This window comes from Triplophysa dalaica, chromosome 24, assembly GCF_015846415.1.
Source record: "Triplophysa dalaica isolate WHDGS20190420 chromosome 24, ASM1584641v1, whole genome shotgun sequence".
NCBI classification, from domain to species: Eukaryota; Metazoa; Chordata; class Actinopteri; order Cypriniformes; family Nemacheilidae; genus Triplophysa; species Triplophysa dalaica.
In genome coordinates, this window is record NC_079565.1 from 5655350 (window position 1) to 5673094 (window position 17745).

General features: G+C 38.5%; 1 protein-coding gene across 1 annotated transcript in view; it reads left to right on the forward strand.

Annotated features, from left to right (window-relative positions):
- shank2b (SH3 and multiple ankyrin repeat domains 2b) overlaps positions 1-17745 on the forward strand; it is a 78308-nt gene that overhangs the window by 33783 nt on the left and 26780 nt on the right. Inside the window, exons 11-13 of the mRNA XM_056740024.1 lie at positions 2789-3128; positions 10290-10432; positions 10818-10928. Of these exons, the coding sequence (XP_056596002.1) occupies positions 2789-3128; positions 10290-10432; positions 10818-10928 (594 nt within the window). The remainder of the gene's footprint in view (positions 1-2788; positions 3129-10289; positions 10433-10817; positions 10929-17745) is intronic.

Sequence of the window (17745 nt, forward strand, 5' to 3'; positions counted from 1 at the left end):
CAACTCATAGTACAGTGAATGATTTGGGGGGGGGGTGTTGAGGAAGAGTGATGAGAAAGAAATAGAAAAGGGGTGGGGCTGAATAGAAGGAAACAGTGACAGAGAGAGAGAGCGAAAGAGAGTCAGTGTGTACGTATGTGTGTCAGCGAGAGAGAGCATGTGTAGAGCGAGGAAACGCACGCTCTCTCGCAGTTACAGACGGCATCATGTTGTGCGAGGACTGTCACCACAGCTCCTGTGCTTCGCTAACTAAGGAACACAGTTTAGGAGAACCTGACCTTCCATTTGAAGTTCCTCAAGGCAAAACTGACGGACTTATTGAGCAATAAACGGAGGAGATATGAAGTCTTTATTGAATGCCTTCAAGAAAGAAGGTAAGACGTGCTGCTGTGTTAAGGATCTAAGGAAGGGTTCTCTTGACCTTTGGTGACTTCTGGCCTGTGGAAATCTCGCACATGTAACTTCTCAAAACTATACGAGATGTTGTTTACGCTTTTCCTAGGTAAGGTAAAGCGTGTCGTGTTTGTGCTCTGTGTTTTGAGTTGTGTAAGCTTGGTTTTCGACTGTATTTTGACAGATTATTATGAAATTCAAAACTGGTCTTGTGGGGCCGAGAGGATATTAGTCTGAGGTGCTGAGAGAAGGTGAAGTGAGTCACTTTGCGAGACATTTCCATCTGCGAGGAAATTAGTCAACTCCTGCCGTGAAATCTAAACTCACGCATGCCCTTCAAGACTTTTTAAAAAGTTTATCGTGAACATTTGCTTCAGATAAGAAAGATGTTCTTTGGGATTCATTGTATTTAGCAATGAATGAGAGAGAGAGTTGACAAGTCAACGCTTTATTTTCAATAGTTCAGAGCAAATGTGTGTTTCATTACCATAAAACGGCATCTGCCAAAGTGCCTGTGATGTCATTACTTCCTGTCATTGCCAGAGAATCATTGGTGTTGCTCCTTAGACCTGCTCATGATAATCTAGTCTGTGTATAAGGAAAAGAATTAAGCAAATTTCATGCGCCGTTAGCGATAAACATGTATTTTTATTATTGACATCATGACTGATGTGGAGTCACATGATCAGTAGGGTTGTTGGGTGGATTTCTTCTTGACTCTTCTGGGGGTTAACAACTCACGTGCTTCTGAACATCATCTTCGTAATGACTCCCTTTTAAATAATGAACCAGAACATCTGTACCTCAGAGACCGCGCTTTGTCATACTAAATGTCACCCAATAAAAACCTGCGATGACTGGGAAGGTGATCTAACCACCGCACTTGCCATTACATCCTCGCATTAATAAATGTTTGGTCGGGGGGGAGGGATTTGTGTTTTATGATGTAATACCGCTTCTCCACACTTCTCCTGGGTTCTTATGTTGAAATATATTTAGTGTTTCTCTCACCCTGCCAGCGATTTCTAGTTCATGCGAAATGCATGATGAACAGCATCTTTCAGACAACCTCCTGTGGCTAAACCTGTTTCTGAACCACCTTTAAATTGACTTTAGGGAAATAAATATAAGTGTTCGTCACACATACGGGGTACAGTAAACACAAGGGATTTCTGCAGGCGGGGTGGAAAAAGGCCTCATCTGGCCCCGAAACGCTTGGATATCACCTTGGAATCACAAAACTTGGCTTCGGGGTAAATCATCTTTCGAAACCGGAATGATTAGTCTAGATGCTCAAGAGAGCAAGACCAGTTTGTAAGTGTATGACAGAGATAAGCTTAATACAACTTGAGCTGTATTGACAGGATTTGTGACTATGCTGTTCATTCATACTCGGACATAAAACAGGTGTATATTTATACAGTCACAGCGTAAGTCTAAGGGGTCTAATAATACAAATGACGAATGCAAATTCATGAATTGCCTCCTAACCTGCTGTATGTCAAGTAATATCTGTATCTAATCTTGCATCTTTTTTTAAATTAAATAACAATCCACACAATTCATGAATTGATGTTGGAGGGATTTACACTTGATCATTCACTGTAACACAGAATTTTCCTAAAACTCTTATATGTACATAGGAATTGCATGAGGTTTATATTATTACTGTGAAATTAATAGTCAAATGCATCAGATCTTTGTATGTTGAGAATACAAAAATGTTAATAAGTGGGTGTGGCCAAAACACGTGCAGAGACTGAGAAAACATCCAAAAATAGACAAAGATAAATGTGTAGATTAGGAGGACCCAAAATTTAATCACAAACAGGAGGAGGAGCCTATTATAAAAAGAGTCGCGACATCTGTGTCGTGCACATAAGTACCTATAAATAACCGTATTTAATGAATATATCATGAAAATTACTTTTTATAGGTCATTTTTTTGTGAAAATACTGTAGGATTATAGTTTGAGTCAGAACACCTTAATTCTCCACATTTCCCCTTAAAATTTATTTGAAACACATGATGCAGTAGTTATCAGTATTAGAAATGATATTTGGTTCCATAAATTAATGAAACTGCAGCAAATTCAGTTCATTTTGAATAAATAACCCAAAAGTGGGGTGATCGGGAACTTATTGCACAGACAGCGTTTGGACTTTTGGCCCTTGAGGCAAAGTCTGACTTTAATGTGATATAACTCGTTTGTAGAAGCGAGTCGAAACGCTCGCTCTTAAACACTTGTCACATCGCTCTAATTATTTCCACTCGCAAATAAAAGAGGGCCGCCTAAAAAACTGAATTGCTTTGAGCCTGGCGGAGCAGTTTAAAGTCTGCCTGACATTCTGTAAATGATCATTTCTAATCTCTCTCTATCTCGTTCTTTCCCAGTGCCTTTTCGGGAGGCACCGGCAGGCACAGGTCGCAGCAGGCAGCTGCAGCAGACGCCCCCGCAGCACCAGGGCAGGAACACTCTGGCCGCCCCCCGCGTGCTGCTCCGCTCTAACAGCGACAACAACCTGAACGTCAACAAGCTCCCGCCAGACCGCTCGCGCTCACCCTCACCCCTGCGCAGCCTCTCGCCCCGCCACCCCCAGCAGATGCAGAACAGCCCCAATGGCACAGTGAAGACCATGGCCCGGGGGGGACGCTCACCCCGAAGCCGTTCCCCTTCCCTGGGACGGCTAGGGGAGGGAGATACCCGGAGACAGACCCCCCAGCGCCACAGCAGGTCAGTTTTACCTTGTGATATGTCCACCTACAGTATATGAGTATCAAAATTAAACTTTTGCATTTATGAACTCTTACCACATTCGCTATAAATAAAACATACTGTCCATGAAACTATTGCGCATTGTATCTTAAAAAAGTCCCAAAATCTTCAACACATCGTATTGTGGCGTTGGTGGTTTAATGTGTGGAATACTCCACTGGGGTTGTCAGTATTGGAGGAAAATCAATAAGTGTTTATGTATGAACATGTACTGTATGTAAAAAATAATTCAATTTAAACATATTGTTTCAGTTACTTAAGTACCTGGCAAACTTGTTTTTTACTCACATTTGGCACCAGGCGAGTGTTCGTTTTGGTTCACGGAGACAGGCACATACGAATGTGCAGTAATATGTGCTACTTTTAGACTGGACCAAAGTGGGTACCTCTCAGTTGGGGCAAAGAGGATCCGTTGATGTCCAGAGCAGAGTGAGTATCTTTCAGGACAGTTGTTTTTATCCATTGCCACCGGAGGCCATATTTCTGGCCAAATTCGTGTTGTTATTGATAGAATTGGGTCAAATGTTGCTTTTTGGGAATTGGTGGTTGGCAAGTTGATTAGATCGTGGAGATGCCCTCTGTCCAGCTGTACTTTATGTACTCTTCGAGAATCTACATCCTTGAATAGACTAATGTGTCTATCAGCAAAAGTGTCTGTCAGAGCTTGAGTCAATCACAAAACAATCAAATCGATGCAATTGACTTCAATTATACATATATTTACATTTGAGACATTTTAGACAATTATATTTTTTTTCTATTTAGATATGGCAACATTGTATAGCTTGGATATAAGGGAGCATCATGCACTTTCTATAATTCATATGCAGTCATGTGCCTGTATTCCACAGCAGCACTTTAACTTCATGACGGGCTTTGATGTCCAAAGGTTCAAAGACATTGTGCAGCACACAAAAGACGGCGTAAAACATAAAGCTGTTTTTGCATCATAAAGCAGATATAGGGAATCATTTGATGGTCTATTTAGAAAGGTACGCATCGAGTCGAATCTTGTACTGGGGGATGGTTTACAGTATATGCGAAGTCCTGGTTACCATAGTTACCCAGTCCTTTACTATGAGGAAAACAAAGAGAAATTACTTTATAATTTTCATTGCCACTTAATAAGCCATTTATAGAGTTCACCCTGGCTGACTTCTCCGTGAATAACCATTACATTATTAGTGCATTTAAAAGTGCATGAGAGATCAAATATTTCAATTCGAGTACAAACCAAGGTGTTTATTAAATTGTACAGAAATTTATGGAAGTATGAAGAAAACCTGGAACTGATCATGACATCTGTATCTCATGGAGATCAATGCCATTCTCATATTTGGAATGTCTAGGGCATTGAAACTTGAAAATATTTGGGCATCTGTCTGTTAAATAACCAAGCAGACAGGGTTTGGTTCAACGCCGTGTGCACCTGATCCAGGATGATCCTGGATAAGAGCCCAGTGTCCTCTTTTTAGCATTGTGACCTTGGGTGCATCACCACAAAGAAAAGTGCAATTTGGAGAGCTGGCAAAAATGTAGGACACAGAAAGAGGCAAGAATCCGTTCAAATAGACAACATGTGCTTGTATGCTATATGTGTACATATATTTCTCGGAGTGAGTGCATGCGTGGGAGCACATCATGTAGTGAAAGTTCAGCGTGCACATGTGCAGGAGCGTGTGTGCGTCTGCGTGGACGCATGTGTGTCTGTGGGTGTGCGAATCTTGTCACTCAACAGGGGTTCTTGCGCGAGTGCAGGCTCGGTACAGTAAGTGGGCCAGGCCAATTACTCACTTCCACTGCAAAAAACTCCTCTAATTAGATGTCATTTTAAAAAGGAAGAATTAACTCCTCTGGTATTTGACCCTGTTCTCCTCTCCTTTCTCACGGTGTAACCTATATAGATTCGCTTGTTGTGCTTGACATCGGTTGCGATAGCATATACAGTGTTTTTCTGGTCGGTTCTCAAGCTAGCCTCTCTGACTTAAACTAAAACAAATCGAAATCGTTTTGTAAGCTTTGTAAAAATAAAAAACAACGTTTCGCAAACGTTGAACTTTGGTTGTGTTTTGGTATTTTATAGGTTGTTGCAATGATTTTGTTTTTGGTATTCTCGCAACATTGCCAAGACGTTCTACCGTGGTTGTAAGCTGAAATGATACTTGTAACTCCTCAAAGTTAACATACTCTGGTGACTGTAACTAAAATAAAGTGTCGAAATGTTGTAGAAACGTTTCATGTGTGCTAGGTAGTGTCAGTGTCAAACCCGTGAAAATATCATTGGCTCTTGCGCCTGCATGTGCAGCTCAAAACGAACACCATCCCCTAGTTACAGCAGCAGTTGCTATGGCTATGTCCGTATGGTGTGTGTGTGTGCGTGTGTGTCACTTTCACTCTGTGTCTATGTGTCTTCTACTCCGTGGTGTATTAGATAATGTGGCTGCTCTTTAGCGGCTGAGAAGGGAACTGAAGCAGATGTAGTCAGTTATAGCGGCATATTGCAATTGCCATTTGTCAACAGCTATAAACATGAGAAATTGGAGCGCTCTTATCACTTGCCAGGAAAGGTCATGTTGTAAATGTTGTTTGTGTTGTAAGTTTGAAGATTCTATTTTGAAAATTTACGCTTATGAAATTGTTCTGTTATGGTTCCAACATACTCATGTCTTCACTATATTCAGGTATTGCGTGGTATACAAAGAATTGTTGGGGGGTCCCCCTCATTAAATTTTTTGGGTGGGGGTTAATCTTGCAATATACAATTGATACAAAATACAGAATATATTTGTTTATAATATGCATAACTATATACTTTTATATTTAAAACAGGCTTACATAGAAGAACAGGCTTCTTTCACTGTCCTGCACTTAGCGGTCTTTAGACGTGGGGCGGGGTGTTTCAAATTTAAAGAGACATGACAACTGGGTTGATATCAAACAAGGTTGATATAAATTATTGTAGATAATTCATTCACAAAATTGACCACATCTATTGCATGAATGTACTCACATTTGTCATTATAATTGTTAATCAAATACAAATATTTGAGGGACCCCCAAAGTCCATTTTTTACTTCTTTGTCCCTAATGCATTATGGGGGGTCCCGGATCCCCCCAGCCCCCCTTCAATTCGAGCACTGGTTTCATGGTACTTTGTAACCCAGTTTAAATATATTTAGGGAGAGCGCATGTACACTTTTGTACTGTATGCCTGTCGATAGAAATGTTGTTTCATTTACAGTCCGAAGCATACTAACCAACCTCAAATACCTAAGACGTTTAGGTTTTTTTACAAGACATAAGGTGTGTTCTCTGACGTTGCTAGGACGTTTCTTAGATTAATCTATTGACTGATGAATGTTAATACTTTTTCCATGCTTTAATAAATCACCACTTCACATAAAACTTGAATTGAGTATTGTGATATTACATTTTACTAATTTCTTTGTCATTATAGTCTTAAAGGCCTGGAACAAGCGAAACAGCATAAAAGTCATAGGGCATGCATCCAAAGGCTTAAACAACGCGTTAATCTAAATAAACAAAGTCAGACCACTGTAAGATTCTCAGTGTTTAATGATCTCATACAGAGGTAAATGGAGCCTGATTTAGCTGTAGCTAAGTTTAACCATAAAGCCGGTAATATAACATCATTTCACTATACGACAGCACAGCGACGTGTTTGCCAAGTGTTTGTCTTGCAGTAATTGTCACTTAGGTTTGGATGGCGGCAGTCACAGCCGTGAAAACTCTGATACCTTATTCCCCATTAGCGTGAAGCTCGATTAAAAATAGACCTGTGGATGTGACTATACATGTGCCGCTTTAACCAATATCTAACATTTGCTGGCCTTGGTTTCTTCCTCCCTCTTTTGCATAAATATCTCAGCCCACATTAACTCTCTTTTGCTTTTCTTCCAAAAATAAGACGTGAAGCCGAGCTTATGTAATTGTGTTTGGATGAAGCTGGATAAGAAAGCAGCACGGTTTGACAGCTAGTTGCATTGGCAGAGCGCTGGGCTGCCATAGGCTGTGATGTAAATGGGTAAGCCACTCATTTATGGTTTGCTGATTTATGCTTCTTTATCTTCCACCTATTGGCTTGTAAGCACCAGCTGGTGTGGGTTTTTATGTTGAGACCATTTGAAAGTTGACAGTGAGATGGTCAGCTGACCAGATTCGGATTTCTATCCCGTTGGTGCATGTGGGTTCTGCGTGGGTCAAGCTTGATTGGTTTCATGGTTTCTAGAAATTTGGAAATCAATATATGAGATTTAAGTTCAAGATCTCCTTAAAGGGATAGTTCACCCCAAAATGAAATTGCTGTCATCATTTACTCGCCCTCTTGTGATTTCAAAATGGCGACTTCTTCTGAAAAAGAAGATATTTTGAAGAATGTTTTGAAACCCAAAAACGTTGCTGCCCATTGACTTCTATTGTATGGAAACAAAACCAATGCAAGTCAATGGGTACCAACGGTATTCTGCCGAAGCCAAAAGCCGTACAGGTTTGAAATGTTAATAAGGAGAGTGAATGACAGTTCTTCATTTTGGGGTGACACATCCGTTTAAAACAGATTTGCATGTAAATTAAAGGTTATATGTTTAAAGTTTTTTTGGTGTTTATACTGTACCCTGTAAAATTGGTTTAGCAGTTTAGTTGTTTTGAACTTTCTGAATTTGTTCATTCAGCTTGCATTAGAACAACTAAACTTCAAAACCAAATTGTGAAGCCTTTTTGTTGTGCATACTATAAATGTTCTATGTAGTACAGGAGACAAAATACAACGGAGCCGCGAAACGCACACTGTTTATATTATTTTCTATATTAATTGCATAGAATTAATGGAGAACATATCCAGTACATCCATAGCAATGTTGCTTGGCAACTGCCTGCAGTTGGGCTAATGAACTTATAACACTTGTAACGAACATGACGCTTGTTCCGATTATTATTAGCAGATAATAATAGTAAATAATTTCATTTTATTGCTGTTGCCGGTGTTGTAGGTTGTGATTTTACTATAGAAAGATCATTTATTGCTCAAGTAAACAATATGCACAGTCGCAACTACATTGTTTACAATAAACATTACATTTATGACAGTACATTACAGTAGACAATATACATTATTGAGAGCATAAAAAATATGAACAACAGACAATATACAATGTAACAAGCTTAAATTACATTTATTCATTTAGCAGATGCTTTTATCCAAAGCAACTTAGACTAGAGAGCCACTTTTGCGAGTTTTACGGGTACAGTTCACCAAAAAATAAAAAATGAATTAATCATGCAATCCACTTTATATCATTTTAAACCTGTTTGACTTTCTTTCTTCTGAAGAACAGAAAAGAAGATATTTTGAAGAATGTCCGTAGCCAAACAACACAGGCCCCCATTGACTTCCATTGTATGAACATGAAATCACGGAGACATTTCTCAGAATATCTTCTTTTCATGTTCCATAGAAGTAAGAAAGCCATGCTCGTTTCGAGGGATAATAAATGATGACATCATTTATTTTGGGTGTGAACCATCCCTTTAATTTTTGTCTCAAATTTTCTAAGATCCTTAGATTTATATGTTAAGGTCTGGATTGCATGTAAACACTTTCTAGAGCTCTAAACAAACACTGCATCTGTATTATCCCTGTGCAAGAAAGCTAATGTGGGTATGTTGACTTTGGGCGGCCGGTGACATTGACAGCATCTCAGTGGAGGCTTAAAAAAGCAAAAGGCATATAGAGGGCATATGTGGGTGCTTTGTCCCAATTTCATCTGCACCTGTAGGCAGAAGTCATCAGATGCTAAGGGGAACTGGAGAGGTTGTGAGGCAGGGGATGTCATGTATGAACAGAGAGTTACCTGAATAACCCGTGTTTAGGCTCTCCTGTACCTACATCATGCTTGGCTACGTTTCACAAAACCTAGTGAAAATCCAGGTTACTACAATACATTCATCCTTAAAGATAATAAGTATACAGTACATTGAGATAAAAGTCCATTAATGACAATGCATCTATTTAGATTTTCCCATTTTATTTAATCGTTATTTAAATATATGGTGTCTTTCACTGTTGAACCATTTATTACAGTACATATACAAAATTAAGTCTGAATTCTGTCTGACACAATGAACATTTGGTTTCTTTTGTACACTGTCAATCAAATAATACTTTCTATTTATATGCCGAAGTCAAAGCGAAATAAGGATATGTGCCTTGGAGATTACGCATATCATTACCGAAAACGAGATGTTCTTTTGTGGCGAGAGTGTCTGCGTTATTTTCAGGTCCATCGCGCCCTCATTAACACGTTCATTAACAACCTTTTCGGGACTGGCTTTTAATGTCAGCATTTTCGCACAGAAGTTTTTTTTTGGATTGGAGCCGTCTGCTGGCACATTGTGTACAGAGAGTCATTTTAGGACAGGCCTCCAATGCTGAACAGAGGTACTGTTTTCTGTTGAATAAGGTAATGGCTCAGAGCTACTCTCAGAATATTTTGAGTCTGGAAGCAAATCCAGTAATAATGTATATTTATGGTGGCTATCCAGCAGAGGGAGCCATCTTACTTTTAATAGTGTGCATCACTGCATACTTGCATGGCTGCAATGTCAATGAGTTTTCCTTTTTTCTTTTATGTACCCTAACAGGTCCAGTAGTAAAGCTTAAGTACCTCTTCATCAACACAAACCAGACCATACAGAGTTTTAAAGCATATAAATAAATATCTCATTTTTGTATCATTAATATTTACGTTAAATAAAATTCATAAAATCATTTTTTAAACTAATTCCAATTAATGCACATATATTCTATATATATATATATATATATATATCTGATATATGTCAAATATTAATTTGTTAATTTTTGTAGAAGACCTGAATAAATCATGATGATATTCGCCACTCATTTCTAAAATTACAATAATTATTATTGTTGTTGTCATTTATTATTAGTAGTAGTATTAAGAAGAAGAATTTTAAATTACAGTTTTCTTCCTAATTTTTATTTTAAAGATTTCTATATTTGTATGTGTGACCTCATTTTGTTCATTATATTTTTTAAGACGTTGTCGCTTGTATTCTCACTACTACTTGTGCCAACAGGGACGCCTATTCCGGTATGGACACCCCAGGGTCCAAACGCAAGCTGTATAGTGCTGTGCCAGGACGACACTACGTGGTGGTGAAGCCTTACCAACCACAGGCAGAGGGCGAAATATCTTTATACAAGAATGACAGAGTCAAAGGTAAATGCTTCTCTAATAAACCCAGTTTGGGTGTGAAACACTGTTTACTTTTATCTAAAGCTTTGGCACAGCATAAAAGTAAAAGGCAAACTTTACGAATCACACAACCATGATGCTGCATTTCAGTTTAACTTTTAAAAGCAATATACACTTATGTCAGTTCACTACCAATAGTATATTGCATATGGAAAATAAACTCAGAGATTGTGACCTTGGGCACCAGAATCGCTGGTCAGATCTGAAAACAGTTCACAAATAGAATGAGGTGCACAAGAGAGACTTAGCAAAATTTACCGCGTTTGTATTTGCACTGGTATAGTAGCATTGTTGTTGTAAATGATGGATGGCTGTTTTTGATCTTTCCATCATTTTTCTCTACACGTAGTTCTCAGTATTGGAGAAGGAGGATTCTGGGAAGGCAGCGCTCGAGGGAATATAGGCTGGTTCCCTGCGGAATGCGTGGAAGAGATCCCAAGCAAACCCGAAGACAGGCCCTGTGAGTGTGTACACACAAACCACTTCTCATTCATGGCCATTTTAAAAGACAGATCACCCAAAAGCAAAAATTTTGTCTTAATTTATTCACCTTCATGTTGTTTCAAACCTGTGAGAAATTAAAGATGACGTTCATCTTAGAATATTCATGGGATGCATTCAGCCCAGACATGCATCTTAAAAATACCTCAAAAGTTGTCCATGTGCACTTGAGCCTTTAAAGCTCGGAAGATACCGGCCACTGTATGATTTCATTGTGTGAATAATAACAGTGTTAACATTTTGCAAATCTCCTTTCGCGTTGTACAGGTTCAATCATAAAAGTTGGTAAACAAGAACAGAATGTTGATTCTATTGATCATGTAAATTAATTTTTCCACAAATGAAAGTTCTTTATTGTATTATTTTTTTCCGCTGCTCTGATAACCCGCAGAATATCTGAAAAGCCCTGCGGCTTCAGCAGGCTGTTAATTCACTTAGACTTCATTTGTATCTAGGCCACAAAGCGAACACACGTCCACCTCTCGAATCACATGTACATGTTCGTCTGTCACCATTCGAATAAACACTTTGTGCATTATATCCAAATTAGACTGAGGGCGGCAGTACACTTGACAGCAATCATACCATTAGTCTACAGTTGTGTCTAAAATGAGATCATTTTAAAGAAATTGTAGAATTGTTGCGCACACACACACACACACAATGTTTTCTGTCCAATTTGGTAACAGGGACCAGGGGCAAGATTCTGGTATTTTGGGCCATTTGAATGCCTTCCACATCAGTGCAACTACTGTGTGTGTGTGTTTGTGCTGGATGTGTCATAGAGGCGTTCAGAGGTTTTCTTAATTGAAACACATCCTGAATCGGCTCTTGTGGATCTGAATCTTTATTCAACCTTAACAGTGCAGAGCTGTAATATGGAGGTGAAAGAGCAGCAATATTGAATCTGTGAACTTGTACAATAGATTTTTGTACCTGTGCAGATAAATCTACTCACTTCTGTGCTGTGAAACCTATGTGACCCAATTTAAAGTCCCAAACAAATATGTCAAATTATGCATAAATACAGATAAAACTTGCAATGCATATTATACTTTCATTTTTGCAGTACATTTAAATGTACGTGTGTAGATATTTATTGTACAAGTTTTCGAGTTTGTCAAATGGAACAGTAAAAAGGCTTTGCATTGAAGCATTTTTCACAATTTTCCGCCTACAGTATGGAAAGATTTCGCACAACATCTCAACAACTCAAACTGGAATCCTGCGATCTACAATTACAAAAAATGACTTGTTTGTTGCAAATACAATTCTTTGGTTCACTCCAGATTGTTGGCTATGATGACCGGGTACAGTAAGAAAGTAACTGGCAGCTATGTGTGGCAAATGGAAGCGTTCAGGAGTGATGCTCACAACAGCATGTGGCGCACAGAATGGAGGTGTGGCGAGCGACAGCTGTCATTGGCCTAGAGGTTTTGGCCCATGTGACTCATTGGCTGAGCTGGGGAGAAAGTCTGGCTGACTCAGCTCTCAGACTGTAAGATCTGAGAACACTCTTTAGTTAATAGAACGTGACATATGCCCTAAAGGTGTTATGTAGTTCTGCATGTATATGGCTAAGCTACAAGCTAGGTTTTTAAATGGAAAATGTGCCACAAGCAGAAGTTAACTTCCGTTCTTTGTTTGTTTATTATATAACCATTTATATTTATGAAAATTAATTTATATACTATTAAATTCTATTTAAACAACTCAAACGATATCGATAATTTTTCAACCAGAAGTTGGAAGTTTGGACCACATAATGTTTGTTTGCCGCTGAAGCCGTCTTTAGTAAAAAATGATATGCATCACTTTTAAAGGGATAGATCACACATAACAAAAATTCTGTCATCTTTTATTCACCCTCATGTTGTCAAATAGACTGTTTCATCGGACGCCCGCACCTGGACTGCAGTTAACTTCCGGTCTGTGTTTGGCTAGAGTCTAATAAGAAAACTATTTATATTATATTTAATTTATAGTAATATTCATTTTAATTCGGTTTAATTTTGTTGTTATGTTCATTTTATTCAATTAACAAAATTTTTTGAATTTGAATTGAAATTGTTGAATGGGTCCTGTTGTTCGGTCGTATTAAAAGAAACAGGATGGTACATTGACACCTAGCGGTTGAGCTTGGTGTCGCAGTGTAAATTCGAAATATTGGAGAGACGAGTTTAGCCAAGTAAGGGTTCTTCCTGGTCTGTTTTGCTTGTTAGAAGAAATAATCTACAGGCACTCTATTGTTTGTGAATGTGTATCGGAAGTTAAGGGCAGTGCAACGCATGCATGCGCAGTGATGTTTGTTACCGTTGTCGCTTTGAAATTGTCTATACCACAGAAGAAGATAAGCCTATGTTTGGAAATGTCTCCGTGGTTTTGTCAAGGTTGCCCAAGGTTATTTGGTTGCCAACATTCTTCAAAATATCTACTTCTGGAAATACATTTTTGGAAAGCTGATGTGAGGAAATGCTGAAACAAATCTGGATAAACTACCACTTTCAATGTGTTGTATGTTCCAATCATTCATGCATTCATCCGCAACTTATTTTGCTCCCGGTATTCGCAAGAATTTGTTATGGCAAATGATTGACTTGTCACACAGTTACACAAATTCAAGCAGTAATCCGAGGTGAAAATGCCTGCTATGTTTGGTAGAAGCGTCACCTGGGGCATTTTTGAACCCCATCCATGTTTGTTAGGGCTGCAACATGAAAAGGTGTAAGATGTTTGGTTGTAATGGGAGCCATTGGTTTAAAATGGCAACCTTGAAATCCACAGCTACTACAATACTATAAGAACTCGTGAGAGTTGGAAACATGGAATGAAACACTTGTTTCCAGGTCAGATAAGAGTTACAAGGACATCTTTTTTTCATTCACTGAATGAAATTGTAGCTTTTAGAAAACAGGCGATCTGTTCCCATGGCAATGTTCTCTTATTTTAATCACATCTATTGAAGAATAGCGCGAAACAGTTTTACTTTTTTTACTTCTTATCTGACAGGTAACCATACACAGCTCAGAAAGCAAACGGGATTTCCCACATCAAATTCATCTAATGCGATATTTAAAAAAATCTTGTACTGTTAAAGGCAGCGTCAGCTTGTTAGTAAAAGCACGAGTATTCTGCTGAAGTCTCTTGAACCTTTCCGAGCAACACTCATGCACATTCCTGATTGATATATTTCCATGGAAACATGCTCTACACTGTACAAACCCTGTTGCTAAGGAGTGGGCCCTGGTAAGATTTTTTTCCTCTTTTTGTGGCATCTTTTTTTCCCTCTCTCTCACGGCACTGAGAACAGAGCTTACATACAATCTTTTTCAACGCCACAGTTGACGTCTGCGTGCGGTGCTGATGGTCAGTCCTCACCTGTGCATGCTAGGAGATGCAAGAGTTCTTGGACATGGGAAGTTAGGCAGCAGGGGCCGAGGGCTACAGAAAAGTGCCAACCCCCCTTCAGGCGAGGAGAATTGTGCATTTTTTGGATTGGTTGAACTAAAGGGGACCAATGGACGAAACTAGCAGATCTAGGAAGAAGGTTCATTTTGGAGGTATGCTTGGCGTTGGTATGGGAAACTGAAGGTTTGTGCTTTGGGATTTGTGTGGCTAGTAATTGCTCCGTGTTGATGGGAGTAATTGTTGATAGTGTTAAAATGTTGAATTATTTGTTTCAGTCTGTTGTCGATACTATTTTCGGCACTGTTTATTGTGTGCGATAAAGATCAGATAAAGCTAAATGCCCTGCAGGTGCATGTCCATATTTCTGCACCATCAAATACTTTGTTCTGAAGACACTTTTTTGCAGAATCTGTTGTAATTTGCACTGCTTTAATAGAAGTTTGTATTGAGACAACTTCTCATTGTCAGTATCTGCTCACACGGAAATGTTTAACACTATCCAGAATGTTTTCTAAATTTTTCTATCTTTCTAATTCCGTTCTTCGTAACAAATGTGTCGAGTTCACTTTGTGATTAGAAGTGGTTATTTCTCACTGATGCGATGCGCTCCGGCACTATCCTGAAAAGTTTGTGGTGGTCTTCAAGTTTTTATCGTCCTATCAAGAGAGCCACAGAGCTACAGTAGTTCCCCCGGTGATTTAAAATCCAGTGTTGTAGCAACTGTCAGCATCGCTCGCCGTCGTGTCGAATGAGCTTTTTTCTTGCACTGTCGAGGAACAACAATTGTGTCAAGTACGTGTGGCTCTGCTATAGAAAGCTGGCAGGGTGTTCCATTAGGATGTGAGAAATAGAAGGAAGCAGAAAAAGAGACCGTAGCCTATTTAACAGTACATACGATGGCCGGTGTTTTATTTACGCAGTTAATTATAACATCGAAAGTCTCTGGATACTAAAGTCAGTTATTTTTTATGCAAAATGTCATCATGTTGAATCGGTTATTGCATTGCACAATCCAAACTGGATAATGTACAACCTGACAGAACACGTCTATAAATGGTAATGTCAAGCTTGGAGCGTGATGATTCACTGCACCCGAACGAATCGGTTTGGATCTGAGTTTAATGTGATGCACCGGGATATGTACTGTTTGCATTTTAATTTGATTTGTTTTGTTTCTGTATGTGTGTCTGTACGTTTTGAAATGCCCCAAGTGCTTACTTTCAAAAAGGTTATTTGAATTTCTTTTATTTTTCTTCCATGATGAAGCTTTAAAATTTAACTACCTCATTCTGTTTAACTCTCGCAGCTACAACATTGAATTTTAATCAAATTATAGCACAGACTGCCTTTGATATAATAGAAACCGGGTGGACATCTTTCATTAGCAGTCGTAGATGATGTCTCTGTAGAATTATGGTGAATTCAAACCTTCTTTTGTTTGTACATCAAAACGTTTCAGCTCAACAAAGAATTGCGCGTCTGTAACTTTAACAGCTAACCAGTGAGTAGGTTGGAAGGGGAAAGTGTTGAATCCCACGCAGCCTTCTGACTACTGATATCATCGTGTATCAACAGAACCGCAGAGGACAATACAAATGGTGCAGTTTTAGAAGCCACAGCCTGCACGGTACAAATTCCTCATCAATCTCATTAAGCAGTAAATAGACTCTTACTTGCTTTCCATTCCTTTCAATAATATGTCTTGTCTTTGTCATTATACTTTAAGTACTTCAAACACAGCGAGGCTGCTCATCCTGAATTTTCATTCACTGTTCCTGTTACGCCAAAGCCATTTTTCATGGAAGACAAAAGTAGAAATTTTTGATGAATCGTTTGGCAAGAATGCACAGTGGAGAACCGCCAGTTGAGTATCATATTTAATCATAATTATTCTTCAATGATAAATGTGCCCTCCTCCCAAACTGTATTTGCATTCAGTAACAGTGCTGTGTGTAGTCACTACACATGCAAGAACCAATGGTATTTTGGCATTTTTGTACTGTAGTTTTTATTCGATTTTTCAAAAACGTTTGCATCTCCACCGAAAAATAATAACATATGGGTTCAGAAATCAACGGCAGTTTTTATTTTTTATAAAATTAAATTTATTATTTTTTTATCCACATTATTTTTGTGAAAATAAGCAATCTGGCTTAAGTTTATTGTATTGTATTATATCACGGCTGTCCTTCCGCAGCATAGTTATCTCTATATTGGTGATTTTTAATAATTATTTTTTATATTAATATTATTTTTTGGTGATTTATTTGTATTATTATTTTTATATTAATATCTTGGATTAAAAAGTGCTTTTAAGCTACTATGTGATGTGAAGTTATGTTATGTCAATGTACTACCCATGATTCAGCACATGAAAACTTAAGCAACAGTGTAGGTGTCATAAGCTTGATTGTGACGCAATTTCCCATTAACCTAGACAAACATGATGCCATGTGAACAGCCCTTTATGACCCCCCCCCTGTGATGTTTAAGAGTTGTGCCACACAGGCGATTAATCTTAACAGCATAAAAAAAGTCTCTTCATTAGCTTTGTTGGCTCTCATCGTTCCTTCCATAAAACGCAGTCAATATTTGGCCTTCTTGAGCTCCCTCTGAGGACCGTCTTGTTTGGCTCCATTATGGGCCAAATGGTCCCTGTCTCACAAAGAGTTTTTATATTGTTTGCGATTAAATGGGGAGAGTGATATAGTTATTGTAGCACTAGTAGGGCTGTGTCGTTTTTTTGCCATCTGTTTATTTTGGATTCGCTGTTGTGATTTGTGGACTCACTATTTGATCGCTCTATCGCGCGTTACGTTGTGGCCATCAAGGCCGATCGAGCCGCGTGTGGCGTTTCTCATGCTTGTATTGATCCTCAGTTGTAACATTTTGCATGTCAAGGTGAAACTGTAAGCACTTTATTAATCTGTTTTCTAGAGCACAGTTGGTGTCACATTCACAGAATGATTAATTTTGTTGAAAAAAGTGGCACCTGGGACGTGGTGACATATGGCTCACAGTGAGACCAATTTTGTGACTAGACAGTTTTTTAATCCTATGATATTATGCAACCGAACCTTTTACGACATTCTTGCATGAAAAAAACTGTTGCTTTTTTATTATTTTTGCACCTTTTCTATTCAGTGTGAAAGCGTTGGTAATGATGTTGAATGTGATGTTTTAGACTTTAAAGTTTGATGGGTGTTTAAACCCAGTCGCACAAGAAAGTTTCAGCAGAAGCTAACAGTGCATTTACATGTAAAACAAATGAACGAATAATAAACTTTGAAGCAATTTTATAGATTCAAAGCAATATGCAGCTTTACAATATTACACTATTAGGGTGATTTTAAGTGAATTTTCTGTTA